At 37.3% G+C, this 13,397-nt stretch overlaps 1 protein-coding gene across 11 annotated transcripts in view; it reads right to left on the bottom strand.

Annotated features, from left to right (window-relative positions):
* SCEL (sciellin) overlaps positions 1 to 13,397 on the bottom strand; it is a 121,771-nt gene that overhangs the window by 86,590 nt on the left and 21,784 nt on the right. For 9 of the 11 annotated variants that reach the window (XM_077158478.1, XM_077158481.1, XM_077158477.1 and 6 more), the window contains 5 exons: positions 10,864 to 10,932; positions 4,804 to 4,872; positions 4,190 to 4,228; positions 3,113 to 3,193; positions 1,385 to 1,450 (listed from right to left, as the gene is read on the bottom strand). In XM_077158478.1, coding sequence (XP_077014593.1) covers positions 1,385 to 1,450; positions 3,113 to 3,193; positions 4,190 to 4,228; positions 4,804 to 4,872; positions 10,864 to 10,932 — 324 coding nt within the window. The remainder of the gene's footprint in view (positions 1 to 1,384; positions 1,451 to 3,112; positions 3,194 to 4,189; positions 4,229 to 4,803; positions 4,873 to 10,863; positions 10,933 to 13,397) is intronic. The other 2 variants (XM_077158482.1, XM_077158485.1) reach the window with 1 other exon arrangement.

The raw sequence follows: 13,397 nt of genomic DNA, 5'->3' as shown, positions 1-13,397 counted from the left end.
TGAGTTTGTATTCAAATTGTATGTAAAATGTGGATGGTACTAATTCTTATGGGGTTCTATAAGAAACTCACAAGATCTCCTATGAGGGGCATCTCTATCGTAGACAAACCTATTCTGTTTTATCCTCACAATTTCTAGCCATAAGAATTTGGTGATGCTGATTTCTGCCAATTTTGTGTCAAAATAAATAAATAATTCTTTCCTGTCCACCTCTTTCAGGTCACTATCAGAGTCCTATTTAATCTGTGGGGTGTTATATATTTTTTGGCATGGGCAGGCTCTGGGAAGACCTGGCATGGCAGGCAAGAATTCTGCCACTGAGCCACCACTGCACCACCCTGTGAGGTGTTATATTTGCCTTACCTACAGGGCAACTTCTTCTGAAACTGAATATTTCCTGGGAACCTTTGTGCTGACATGAAAGGAAGCAGATGATACCTTGGTAAACAGGGTCCACTTGAGTATCTGAGAAACCACATGCGTAGCACTCCTTCTTAAAAGAGGGTGAGGTGAGCTCAGGAACATATTGATATTATGACTAAAAATAGGCATGGAGTCTCAACTAGAAAAATTAGGACAACTTTCTAAAATATAATAGTCATTTCTTGCATGAATTGGAGTAATTCTACCTGGTGGTGAAAGGATTGTTATCATACACAAAAAAATTCACCTAATTTTAGTAAAATGTAATTTTTTCTGTCATTTGAAAGTACTGACAACTATTTGTATCTAATCTTATCTTCCTTAATAACTGTATTGGATGGGTATAAAACTGAGCTTATAATTTAAAATCCATACAAGCAAAAGATAAATAAATAAATAACCAAGTTACAGGCCTATTTCCTTCCAGCGTTAGTGATGACAGGGTTAGAGGAGTTCTATAGATGTGTCTGCTTCTTTGAATGATAGATTGTGACTCCATATTTTGTACATTGATGGAAATTGCAGAAGACCGAGATGCCCTCCACATGACATTCAGTTTTAGTTCAAATGATTGCTCTCAACAGAAATAAAACTGGACAACACACATCTGTCACTTAAAGTTCACAAGGAATTTGTCACACCTATTCCCCTCCAGGTCTCTGTCCACCACTGCATGGAAGCAGCTGTACAGCAGGAGCTCACATGGGCTCCTCTACCTGGTGCTTGACTGAGTCCTTGACCTCTGCCCCCACCTTACCCCCCAGGACCTGTTGGGTTTCCCACCAGGGGCACTCATACCCAGGACCCCATTTCCATAGGACACCATCTAGTTCAGAGCCCAAAGTTCCCCCAAATTGTCTCCAAGTGATTCCCAAAGCCTCTGCAATTATGAGTTGTCAATATCTGGCACCTTATTCTATCAGATGACAAAGCAAAATGACAGTCGACACCTCTCCCTTACCTTCTGCTTGTTCCTGTGCTTGGGGTGGTACTGTAACCTGGAGGAGGCGGTGGAAACCAGGACTGCCTGTTAAGAAACGATAGCAGGTATAAACACGGTGCTTGGAAGGCCTAATCCTACATACAGGTCAGAAAAAGCTGAAAATAATTTGACTGTCAAAAGGGCATTGTCGGGCAGTGCGACGGTGGCTCAGTGGCGGAATTCTCACCTGCCATGCCAGAGACCTGAGTTTGTTTCCCAGTGCCTGCCCAACCCAAAAAGAAAAAAAAGGGCATTGTCTTTACTTTTATACTAGGCTTTGGAAATAAAATGGAAACTATCTCATAAGTAAAATAGAAAGTGAACTATGCTCCAGGCTATCTGGTCCCCCAGGTAAATCCCTTATCCTACATCTTTGGATACTAAACAATGTGGGCATTTCTTAAAATAGAAATCTGTACCAAATCTGGAATATAATAGCATTTATTAAATCTAGCTCATGGGTACGTGGGTGTTTATTACACTATTTGCTCTAATTTCTGAATTTCTGAAATAGTTCAGAAGACACAATAATAATTTGATGCTCTATTAAAATATGGTTTAAAAGAACTGATAGAAAATCCTGACAGGTAATGATATTAAAAACAGAATAGCAATGCTAACCTCAATTTCACATATATATCATATGATATATATATATAATCATATGATATAAATTCCATCAAAAAATATATATATATTTGATGTTGCTAACACATGCATATAGTGTGTATATACTTACACACACACGTGCATGCACACATACATACACATATACCTCCAATTAGAAAGATGTCCTCATATCACCAAAACATAATTTTAATTGGCAGAGATAGCTAAGAGGTCTGTAGAAAAGATGAAGAGATGGTGCAAAAATGAAAACACTTGCTGGAGAGTGAACCAGAATCCCGACTGCAGCCAAGAATAGAATCAGTCACTTCTCTCTCAGAGGACTACAGCAGTGCCTTGGCAAAGTTGGTCAGTCCACCAATAAATATTTATTGAGTACCCATCCTGTGGGTTCTAGGTACACACAGAGGCAAAAAGAAAAAAAGCACTAAGGTTCAAATGGGTTAGTTTCTATTCACTCCATGATTCACCACTGCAGTTTTCTCTTCAAGGGGCAGATGTCTCTTCCAACACTATTTTTTTGTTTGTCTCGTGAAAAATACTTCTACTACCACAGGTGGTACATCTCAACATCTGTTAAACAGATGGGATTCAGCAAAAGAAGGATGTGGAAGGCCATAGAGGGGAAGTCAGAGGAGGAGGCACTGGCCACACACACAGAAGTCTCCATATAGTGCTTTGACACTGTACTTGGAAGAAGGGCCAGACCATCTAAGGTGCTGGCTGCTTTCAGGAATGAGGCATCATAGTGTACCTAAGTCGTCATTTCAGGTTATGGCATTCCCTGTAGTAGGGTTTTACCTGTGCTCCATCATCAAAGACGTAACCAGAAATTCCAGGCCCTAATTTAGGAGAACTGGAGAGACAACAGTAAATTTTAAGAAGAAATGGGGTGGGTGGAGGGAAGGACTGAAGGTTGAGAAGAGAATGTAGACACAGGATCCCTGGTAAGGATATGAGGGACCAAGGAGGAAGACTCCACTGTCGGGAGCCTTGGTGGATGATTTGGTTCAGAAATACAATAAGGAACAATCATTTATAAAATATCGGTAACAGGCAAATCTAACCAACCCATTATACCTCTTTTTCTTTACAGGAGCAGCAGCAGAAGTGGAAGCTGTGGCATTGGTGATATTCGGATTGAATAAACTGCCAGGCTGCCTGTTTAATCACAAGAACAAAAATAATCACACCCTGAAGTTTTTCATTCTTTGAAAGGTCTTATAATTGACTCATATTCCATGCCTGCTCTCTACCCCCCCAAAATATTTCACTTGAGGATAAAAGAACACACAAAAAAGTTTTTCTTAGTGTGAGCTATTTTATTAATCACCAGGTTTTCATATAACTAACTAAATGGAAGGAATTAAATGAAGAAGTAATTAATCATATGATATAAATTCCATATCCCAAATTCAGACCAATCAACTGTGATGTGTCACAGATTTATATATTTTTTCATCCTGGGATTATATTGTGACTAACACAATTATATTGTTTTGCTTTAGAAACATTTGTTTCTGAACACATTTAAAAGTCACACGATTATGTGTCTGTACTTAACACTTATCAATATACTCAGCCCTCAAGAAATGTAAGTGACCCTCCTGTTTCAATCACAGAGAGAGGTGTTGTCCAGCATGAAAATTGCTTTAATATGTAAACATAAATGAAAAAAACTAATAAAGTTCAAAAGTCTACTTAATTGGGATTGCATATGCCCACCAGTAGTACATTCCAGAGAAAAGGTACTTCATCTAAATAAACTGCTAGTAAACCCATGATTTGAGAACTCAGATTATCTCTGAAGGAGGTGTAGAACATGCCTTGGGAGGAAAATGAAGTGTAGGGGAAGGAAGAGTTGACTGTCACAGGAGGAGAAAAGAATGACATGAGTTTTAGGGTTTGGTTAGAACAGTATTCAGCAAACCTTTTCTGCAAAAGTCCAGGTAGTAAGTATTTTAGGCTTTATGGACCATATCAGGGTTTGTTCTCAACTACGCAACTCTGCACAGAGATATAAGTGATATATGGCTGCGTTTCAGTGAAATTTAGGTGAGTGGCCTGTAGACCCTGGGTTAAAAAGCATTATCTTTAACACATACAAAGTAATATATCTTACTGTTAAAATGTAACTTCAATTAGAAAAGTACATACGACTTTGTTGCTTCTGGGGATCTAAACCTGGACATGCTTCTGGTAAGAAAAACAAAAACAAAACAGTTTGAGCAGCAGAGAAGAATAACTACTTGTATCTATTTGCAATTGTCCGTGAATTTTGAGTTATTATTATTATTATTTTAAAAGTAGACATTATTTGAGAGAGAAGAAAAAAAGAGAAAGGAAAACATAAGTGATGTTATAATCTTTCAATTTCTTGTACTAGATTCCAAAGGAATTTTTTTCTTCAGAAAATTCAGCATCTTTTAAGCCCAATGCTTTGATTTGCTGCCTTGGTAATTTTCTTCAGCAATAGAATATAAAATTTGCATCTTGCCACCAGGATAATTTAAACAGAAACAGAAATGTGGTAAGAATGACGAACTGAAGCAGTGAACTGCCTTGATTTTTAAGCAGAACACCATTTTTTTTCTCTGTTCAGAAATAAAGCAGGAATAAATGCTTTTATTCCAGAACTTAAGTATCAAAAAACATAGAAGATGAGTATTTACAGAGGGGCATTAAGCAGGATTGAAACATAGTAAGTAGATAAGTAAGGCTTAGAAAAATATTTTACTTGAGACTTTCCCAAAGTTAGTACATACTGTTACCTATTGGTTAGTTGGTTATCCAAGGTATTGGCTTTATGTGTTTTAGCAGCATCACTTCTGTCTGAGATCCTTTATAGAAAAACAAGACAAATGTCTGGATAAACATTTAGATTATTAAACTTCTTTCAGATCTCTTTGATGCTAGAATAACTTCAAAATATAACTTCAATAAAGAATACTGTTTCAGGTGTTACAATTTAGATGTTGCATTTTTACAGTGTAAAAGATATTAATACAAAGAGGCTGTTTTGATATAGTTTGGATTTTAGAAATGTAATGCTTCTCTGTCTATCTAACTTAATGAGCATTTATATCGCTATTTTTCTATCCACCATTATTTGATATGTCCAAGCAATGACTATTTCGTACATCAGTAAAAGGCATCAATGGAATACTTAAGTATTTTTCTTAATATTTTGTGGCAGAGACAATACACTGTGTTTGCCAAAGCCATTTTATTTTCCTCCTGAACATACCACAAAACCCACATTTCCCAAGCTCCCTTGCAATTAGGTAGGGACCTTGCGATTGAGTTCTAGACTAAAGAATGTGGACAGAAATGGGTATGCCATTTCCAGGCCCATCATAAATAATGCTGCATATCCTCCATGTTCTTTGTTCCCCTTCCTTGTGATTTTGGTGCCAATGGGTTGAAGATCAGTGCATTAAAATATGGAAGGACGTACGTCCCTGAGTGACTGCATAGAACAGAGTCACCCCCATTCCTTCAGCCGATCACCTCAGACTGCGATGAGAAGGAGCAGCCATCTTATATTGTGTTAAGCCACTGTAACCTGGGAGACTGGGGGACTTGTTAAAACAGTTACCTTCCCCTGACTCAGTAGTTTATTTTGAATAACACATTGCTTTAATAGGCTTTAATGTTCATCAGAAGTTTTAATCCCTCCAATCTCAGGTCTCGTTGAGGTGAGATCTCATGACTGCAGCCTCTTTTCCTTCCCTGTTTTCCCTTACCCAGATACAAAGGTTCTTTCTGAGACCTGGGCCGACCTTCTGGAGCATTCCACAGAAAAAAAAAAAGTTCAGCAAACCCCTTCTGTTAATCCCTCACTGCAGAACTACTCAACCTTCCCTAAATTTTCACTTTTACCATCTACTGTAGTACAGGGCTCATAAAACCTTTCTTGTTAAGAGAGACACTGACTTTGACTCTCTTTAAAGAAATAACTATGTGGAAAAATATGGCTGAATTGTCATAATGTAAAAATAATTTGAAAAAGAAAAGTAGTCAGTTGCACATGTTCATATGGCTCTACTTTGGAATATTTTGTTTTGTTCCACTGATTATATATACATATGTCAATTCTACAGTGTCTTAGTTAACCTACCTTAATTGTAAGTTTGAAATTGGGTAGAGTGCAATACTAGTGGTCAATAAGAGGGAGGGGTAAAGATATGTGATGTTTGGGGTTGTCTTTTAATTTCATTTTCTGGATTAATGTAAATGTTCTAAAAAAGATCATGGTGATGAATGCACAACTATGTGATCATATTGTGAGCCACTGATTGCACACTTTGATTGACTGTACAATGCATAAAGATATCTCAATAAAAATATATTAAAGAGAAAAAAATAATTTGAATTCCTACATGTAACTTTTTTATATCTGTAACTAAAACATTGGGTAAGTAACAACAAACTACATATCTATAAGTCAACACCCAAAACATAGTTTCTGCTTATGGTATAAAATGTCACAAAACACAACTCTTGAATACAAAAATGAAGACATAATTATGACACCCCAAAACTCCATATTCTCAATAGACTGTTCATAATATAACCAACAACATGATAAAGAAAACCAAAGGAAGTGATCTTTCCACCAAAGAACAGTAGGGGTCTCCCTAACCTAGGTATTCCAAATTCAGTCCTTAACCCACCTTTAGGATTTGGGCCATGTTGATAGGCTATATATTCTATTATTACCGATAATTCTTTAGCACACCTCCTATTTTTACCTGCATATAAATATTTTTGTTGTATGTTATATGGCGGGGTCACATTTCATTATTTTCCATGTGAGTATCCCATTATTGCAGCACCATTTGTTGAATTTTTGTTTGGTTGGTTGGGGAAGTGCATGGACCAGGCATCGAACCCAGGTCTCCCGCATGGCAGGCTTGAATTCTATCACTGAACTACCCTTGTACCTCCTACCTACATATTTTTAAAGGAGCTCTTCAAAAGTAAACTTAGCACTTTTCTTTTACTTATTAAAGCAACTGCATTATTGTCACAACGCATACCAGGTGTATTTGACTATTGTCCTCCTACAATTATTTCACACCTCACATTTTGGGGTGCTCTGCCTTATGGAACTTCTTCTTCTCCTAACAAGGTTTGCCTCTCTTTCCAAACCCCGTGGATTCTCCTCCTTGCCTCTATTTCCACATGCACAGAAGCCCTCTTGTGAAAAAGTTGACCCGAGGATACTTCTCCCAAACATGACATTAAACCTCTGTGTAAATGAAACACTTAATCTCTGGCCCTTTTTTCTAGTATATGAAATGAAGAATTTGGAGTAGATCAGTGGTTCTGAATCTTGGCTACATATTAAAATCACTTCGTAAGCTTTAAAAAGTACCCAATTTCCCATTCAAACTAATTAGTTAAGAATTTCGGGGGTGAGGACCATCACTAAAGTTTGGAAGCCCCTCAATGCTTCCAATGTGCAGCCAAGACTGAAGGTGATTCAACTTTAGTTCACTCCTAAAATTCCAAAGCTCAGTCTTGAGTGGGCTGGTATAGACTTCCTGGCACACAATCTACAAAAGCTTAGATTTCTCACACTCCCATTTTTTTGAGGCTTAACTATATCACCTTTAGATTCATCCCTAGAAATAGGATTTCCTTTTACAATTAAGGATAAAATAAGACAACCTGCAAGGTCAGGATGAATGAACAAAGATCTTTTGATTCCTCTCCTCCCTGTGCTGGTGTGGAGTTGGAGATTTTGTACATATACTTCTACAAACATATTTTTTCCCCATAGGATACTAGTGCTCATTCTCTTCTATTAGAAAGACTGGCTTGAAAATCTATGAACAGTGCAGAAAGATATGCATTGTCACATAAATGAACATGGCATAGTGTGAATCTAGAGTCCAATCAATACCTTCCATTTCAGCATATATGCTTAAAATCTATCAGGTGTCATTTTTTAACTACAGTAGCAGCACATCTTTAGCTACAGTTAGTAAAATCAAGCATCCCTGTCTTTGGGACATTAATTGTGTCTACAGTACAATTGAAGATAACTTTGCCCTTTACTTATGCTGCCAAATCTAAAATAAAAAGATGATTTGTGGCAGTGACACATCAACCTGAAAGAAAATGACTCATCCTTTTTATCAAGATGCCTCCAGACCCTCTGAGTCAGAGAGAGCTAACAACAAGCACAACATAATGAACTCATTCTATAAATCACATGGTAACTTGTGTCAAATGAATAGTTTCACTTTTTAAAGTAAAAAGTGCAGTCTTTATCCTAGGGTAGATTAAAACTACTGTATTATTAAATTTTATTTTATTATTTTAAATTTATTTATTATTAAAATTTACTGCATTACAAGTGCTGGAGAAAATGTGGAGAAAGAAATGTATCTATATACTGTTGGTAGGGAAGCAGAGTGATGCAGCCTCTCTGGAGGGTAGTGTGGTGGTTTCACAGTAGGCTAGAGGTGGGGTTGCCATATGCTCCTGCAACCCTGAGGCTAGGTATATAACTGGAGGAACTGTAAGTGGGGACACAAATGGACATTTGCACATTTGGCATTTATAGTGGCATTATTAGTGATTCATAATGGATGGAGGTGGTCTAAAGGTACAACGACTGAGTAATGGAAGAGGGAACTGTGGTTTATACATACTACTGAGTGGCTACAGGAAAGAATGAAGTTGTGACACATGCCACTAGGTGAATGAACCTTGAGGATAGTATGTTGAATGAAATATCAGAAACAAAAAGGCAAATATTATCATACCTCATTCATATGAACTATAATATATAACCTCAGTGAACTGAGGTAGACATCATGGGTTATCAGGTTGGAGCCTATTGTAAACGTTCCTAGATTGTAAGCCCTTACAGCAGTCACATCTATTCTGGAGTTCTAACTGTAATGTCTTAATTCTGAGAGGCTGACCCCTTGTGTATAACCTAGTCCTTCCCTGGAACTTTGAGTATTTGTATGATACCTGAGACTCAGAGTTAGAGCTGTGAAGCTATGAAAGTCAGCATTATCCCATATAGCCACTGTTAAAAAGTTGAAAAAGTAATCAGAATTCAAGCAGAGATATGAATGAAGCTGATTTGGATAGGACAAAGGTGTGTCAGAATAGAAGGTAAGGACTATATGGTCTATATTTTAAACCTTCAATTTCTGTGTGAGAACAAATGAAGAGATTTTTACTGCATGCAAAATTTATATTTTGGGTAGTGTATTATTTAATTTAGCTTGTGTGGTCAGTTTATTCAAACACCATAATTACATGGAATCTTGAATAGAGAGTGAGATCTTGCCAGTTTTTACAGGTTAGTGTGATGCCCAGATACATTCCAGAGTAATTTAGGCAGAGAACAAAAAAGTATTTAAAAAACATTTTTAATAAACAATAAATATAATAAATAAATAATAAATAATAAATATTTATTTTATATTTACATTTTTAAAATCCCTTTGGGGGGCTGGGGAGAAAGGAGGAAATAATAAACTTCCCCATCTGTGGCATTCCTGACATTCTCAGAACCAGTGGGGACAACCAGTTCAATAGGCTGAACCCTCAATCTTGGAGTCTGCCGCTATGAAACTTATTCCTTCAAAGAGAAGCTAAGCCTACTTACAATTATGGTTAAGAGTCACCCGCAGTGAGCCTCTTTTGTTGCTCAGATGTGGTCTCTCTCTCTCTAAGACAACTCTACACGAGACATGACTCCCAAGGGTGTAAATCTCCCTAGCAACATGGGACATAACATCCAGGGATGAGCCAGGACCCAGCATCATGGGATTGAGAAAGCCTTCTTGACCAAAAGGGGAGAGAGAAAAGAGACAAAAGAAATCTCACTGCAACTGTGAGATTTCAAATGGGGTTGAGAGGCTATCCTAGAGGTTGTTCTTATGCATTATACAGAGATTCCTTTTTAGTTTATGATGTATTGAAGTGGCTAGAGGGAAGTACCTGAAACTTTTGAATTATATTTCAGTAACCTTGATTCTTGAAAACAACTGTATAACTATATAACTTTTACAATGTGACCATGGGATTTTGGAAACCTTGTGTCTGATGTTCCCTTTATCCAGGGTATGGACAGATGTTTTTAAAAAATAAGCACACAAAAAATAAATAATAAGGGGTTTCAGGGTTAGAAAAAAAATGGGTAGATTGCAATACTAGTGGTCAATGCGAAGGAAGGGCAAGGGGCATAAGATTATGTTTTTTTTCCTTTAGTCTTTATATTTCTTTTTCTGAAGTGAATCAGATGTTCTAAAGATGATCATGACGATGAATACACAACTATGTGATAATATTGCAAACCATTGCTTGTATGCGTTGGATGGACCATACGGTGTGTGAAGATATCTCAATAAAAATTTTATTTTAAAAAAGTTTATTGTATTAGTAAAAGTGACTTCATAAAATAGTTGTACAGAAACTTTTTCTCCACTATCAGGATGGAAGAATGCAAAGTTGGAACAAAGACTACTAATATTCACAAAATAACTATACTCATTTCAGATCGAACTAACAGATTCAACACAGTGTCCACCCTACATATAATCCAACCAGTTTTCCTCAGTATGTTTTATACCAATCTACTATTAACAAAATTTAAGGAAAACATTGCAGCTAGCCAAGATTTTGTGAGTTTTGAAGAAGGAAATAATTCAATCCTTGTATTTCTACTACACTTAGAGACAAAATATCAATAGTTCAAAGTTTACTTTGGCAAACACTAAAGTACTTCATAGCTATATAAGAAATAGGATCCAACATATGGCATGCACTCCACTTACATGGTTCAAAAAACACCTTACCTGTCCAAAGTGTCATCAGATCTATACCGACTAATTGTGGCTTTTGGCTCATCTCTATCATTTGTTTTCCTGTAGAAAAAAAAAGTCAAATAAGGTTTCTTAAACTTACCATGCATTCATAAAAAATTTTGATATATTTAGGTAAAAGGTGTAAGGTACCAAGAAAAGAAAGATTTGCAGCATCTTAATCTTTCAAGCTCTGACTTGCATAAAATAAATTTTAGCAAATTCAATTCACCATGCTAATAGAGGATTCTTCTCCAGTTCCAATTATTCCTAATTACAACATGACATATTCAAATTGGGGATAAAGATATGTAAACCAAACAACATAAAAAATGGTTGAAAATTAATATGTGCTGTTGTTGTTGATTTCTGTATTATAAGAACTCGGTCCCTTAAAATCAGCTATGATGTGTTTGCAGAGTTTAGCAGTGCCACAAACCAGCACAACGGGGACTAAATACTTCAAATGACTTATTTAAAATTCAGCACCGTGGACAGGGTTGAAACAAGAGGTCATCCTGGCAGAAGGAAGGGAGGGAAGGGGAAGGAAGGAAAGCAGATTAACCTGAAAGAAATTAAAAGAAGACAGTAGGAAGAGAGAAAGGATAGAAGTGAGAAGAAGAGAAAAAGCAAGATAGAGCAGGACAGCGAAAAGGCAAGAGAGAAGATAACAGATGAGCAGGATAAATGGAAGAGAGAGGAAAAAAGAAGATGGGAAGAAGACAAGAGATTAGTGGAAGAGTTGAAAGGAGGCTCAATAGTAGGAAGATAATAATTGAAACAGCGGAAATATCTTGGTCAAACTAAACGAGCAGAAAAAAGTCTGTTAATGTCTTCTAGAATGCTGGATAGAGGAAAGGCAAGCTATTTGGGGAATTGCTCCATGACTCACTGTCTGCTTTTCAAAACATCACTTGCAGCAAACAGAGCAAAGGTATTGAATCAGCATAAGTACTAAGAAGGGATATTCAAGATCTAATGCTGAAGTTCGATGTAGTATATTTTCCTTGGGTAAATACGTGGAGGTGCACAATATACAATGTACTGTGCTGATGACTATGGGAAGTCAGGAATGAAATAACTCTGGAAATTACCCTCATAGAGCTTACCATTTAGAGGGATAAATAAGACACATACACCTAAAGTTAGAAAATAGACAGGGCCTGAAGGAAAGTATTCAGGGAAGTTCAAGGAAAGTATGCAGGGAAGTTCTGACTTGAGAAATTTTAATTTCCTGGTACAAGAATAAAGGAAGGCTTTGTAGAGGAGGTACAGTTTGAGCTGGGCTTTGGAGGATAAATAGATATTCACATTTTCAAATGGTGGTAGAGGGAACAACATGAGTTAAAGCAAGAACACAGTCTAATACGTCTCCCATCTTCCCTGCATCCTGCTTTTCCTGACTCACTCCCTGCTTTTCCTCGCCTTTCTGCCTTTGCTGTGGCTTCATTGTGTTATTTCCAGTCTCTGCTCAGATGGTGCTCTTTGCTCACAGTGTCACCTCTGCTGGAAGTGCTTCTTTCTCTGCCCCATCCCCACGACACTGGCCAGCCTTAGCCACTTGGGGAAATTTTCCTCCTCACCCTTCAAGCAGCAGCAGCAGCACCAGCACCAACGACCACTTCCTTGATGATACCTTCCCTGATTTACTCAGGCTGGGTCTGACTCACCCTCCTCTCTGTTCCCATAATACTGTACACACTTCTACAATAGCACTTGTCAGGGGTATGTTTAGTATTTTCATTTATGGATATAGATTTTCCCACAAATATGAGAACTCCTAAGTCAAGGGTTCTGTTTTATGCACCTTTGCTTTCCCAGTGCTGGCACTTTACCAATAATAGACTCTCCAAAGTGGCATGAACCCCAAAGTGAATAGGGTCTCTCTCCACAAAAGGGCGGAAAAGTGGCAAGTGTGCCTAGTCTTAATTAAATGCAAGGAGAAAAATAATCTACACTACACTTTCAGGAAGGTTTTATTCTGAGATATTATTAAGGTCAAGGGAAAATGTCTAGGACTTACTGATTTTGTTACTGAAGATAAAAGCTCAGCATGCTGATTTGATCAAAATGCTGGCCACCAAGAGGGAGATTCAGGAGCTGATACAATTTAAAATATAAAGTAAGCATGGAAAGCATTAAACTCCTGTTATCCTGAAATATACTGTATGTTCATTAAGAATATTTAGCTTAGTTTTCATTGCTGCACTTTAAAACAACTACGGATATTTTTTTAAAGTTCCAGAAAAAGATAAATAAAATGAAGGGAGCAAATTCCACTGGCGGCTGGACTAAAATCATCAGACTCCCTTTATTTTGGTCAGATCAAGGCCAAAATTGTGATCTTCAAAGATCTTAAAGACAAAGGAGAGGGCCTAGGAAAGGTGTTTGCCAGATCACAGAACAGCACGTGTAGTGAACTAAGGCTGGTATCAGCAAAACTTAAGGGCTACTTTGTATAGAGGGCGGTAAACTCAGTACCCCTACACAAGTTAAAATGATGCACAGATTTTAAAGGGTTTGGAGAA

This window comes from Tamandua tetradactyla, chromosome 4 (genome assembly GCF_023851605.1).
Source record: "Tamandua tetradactyla isolate mTamTet1 chromosome 4, mTamTet1.pri, whole genome shotgun sequence".
In the NCBI taxonomy this organism is placed as follows: domain Eukaryota; kingdom Metazoa; phylum Chordata; class Mammalia; order Pilosa; family Myrmecophagidae; genus Tamandua; species Tamandua tetradactyla.
Note: the sequence above shows the minus strand (reverse complement) of the source record. Positions and strands in the feature narration are given on the sequence as shown.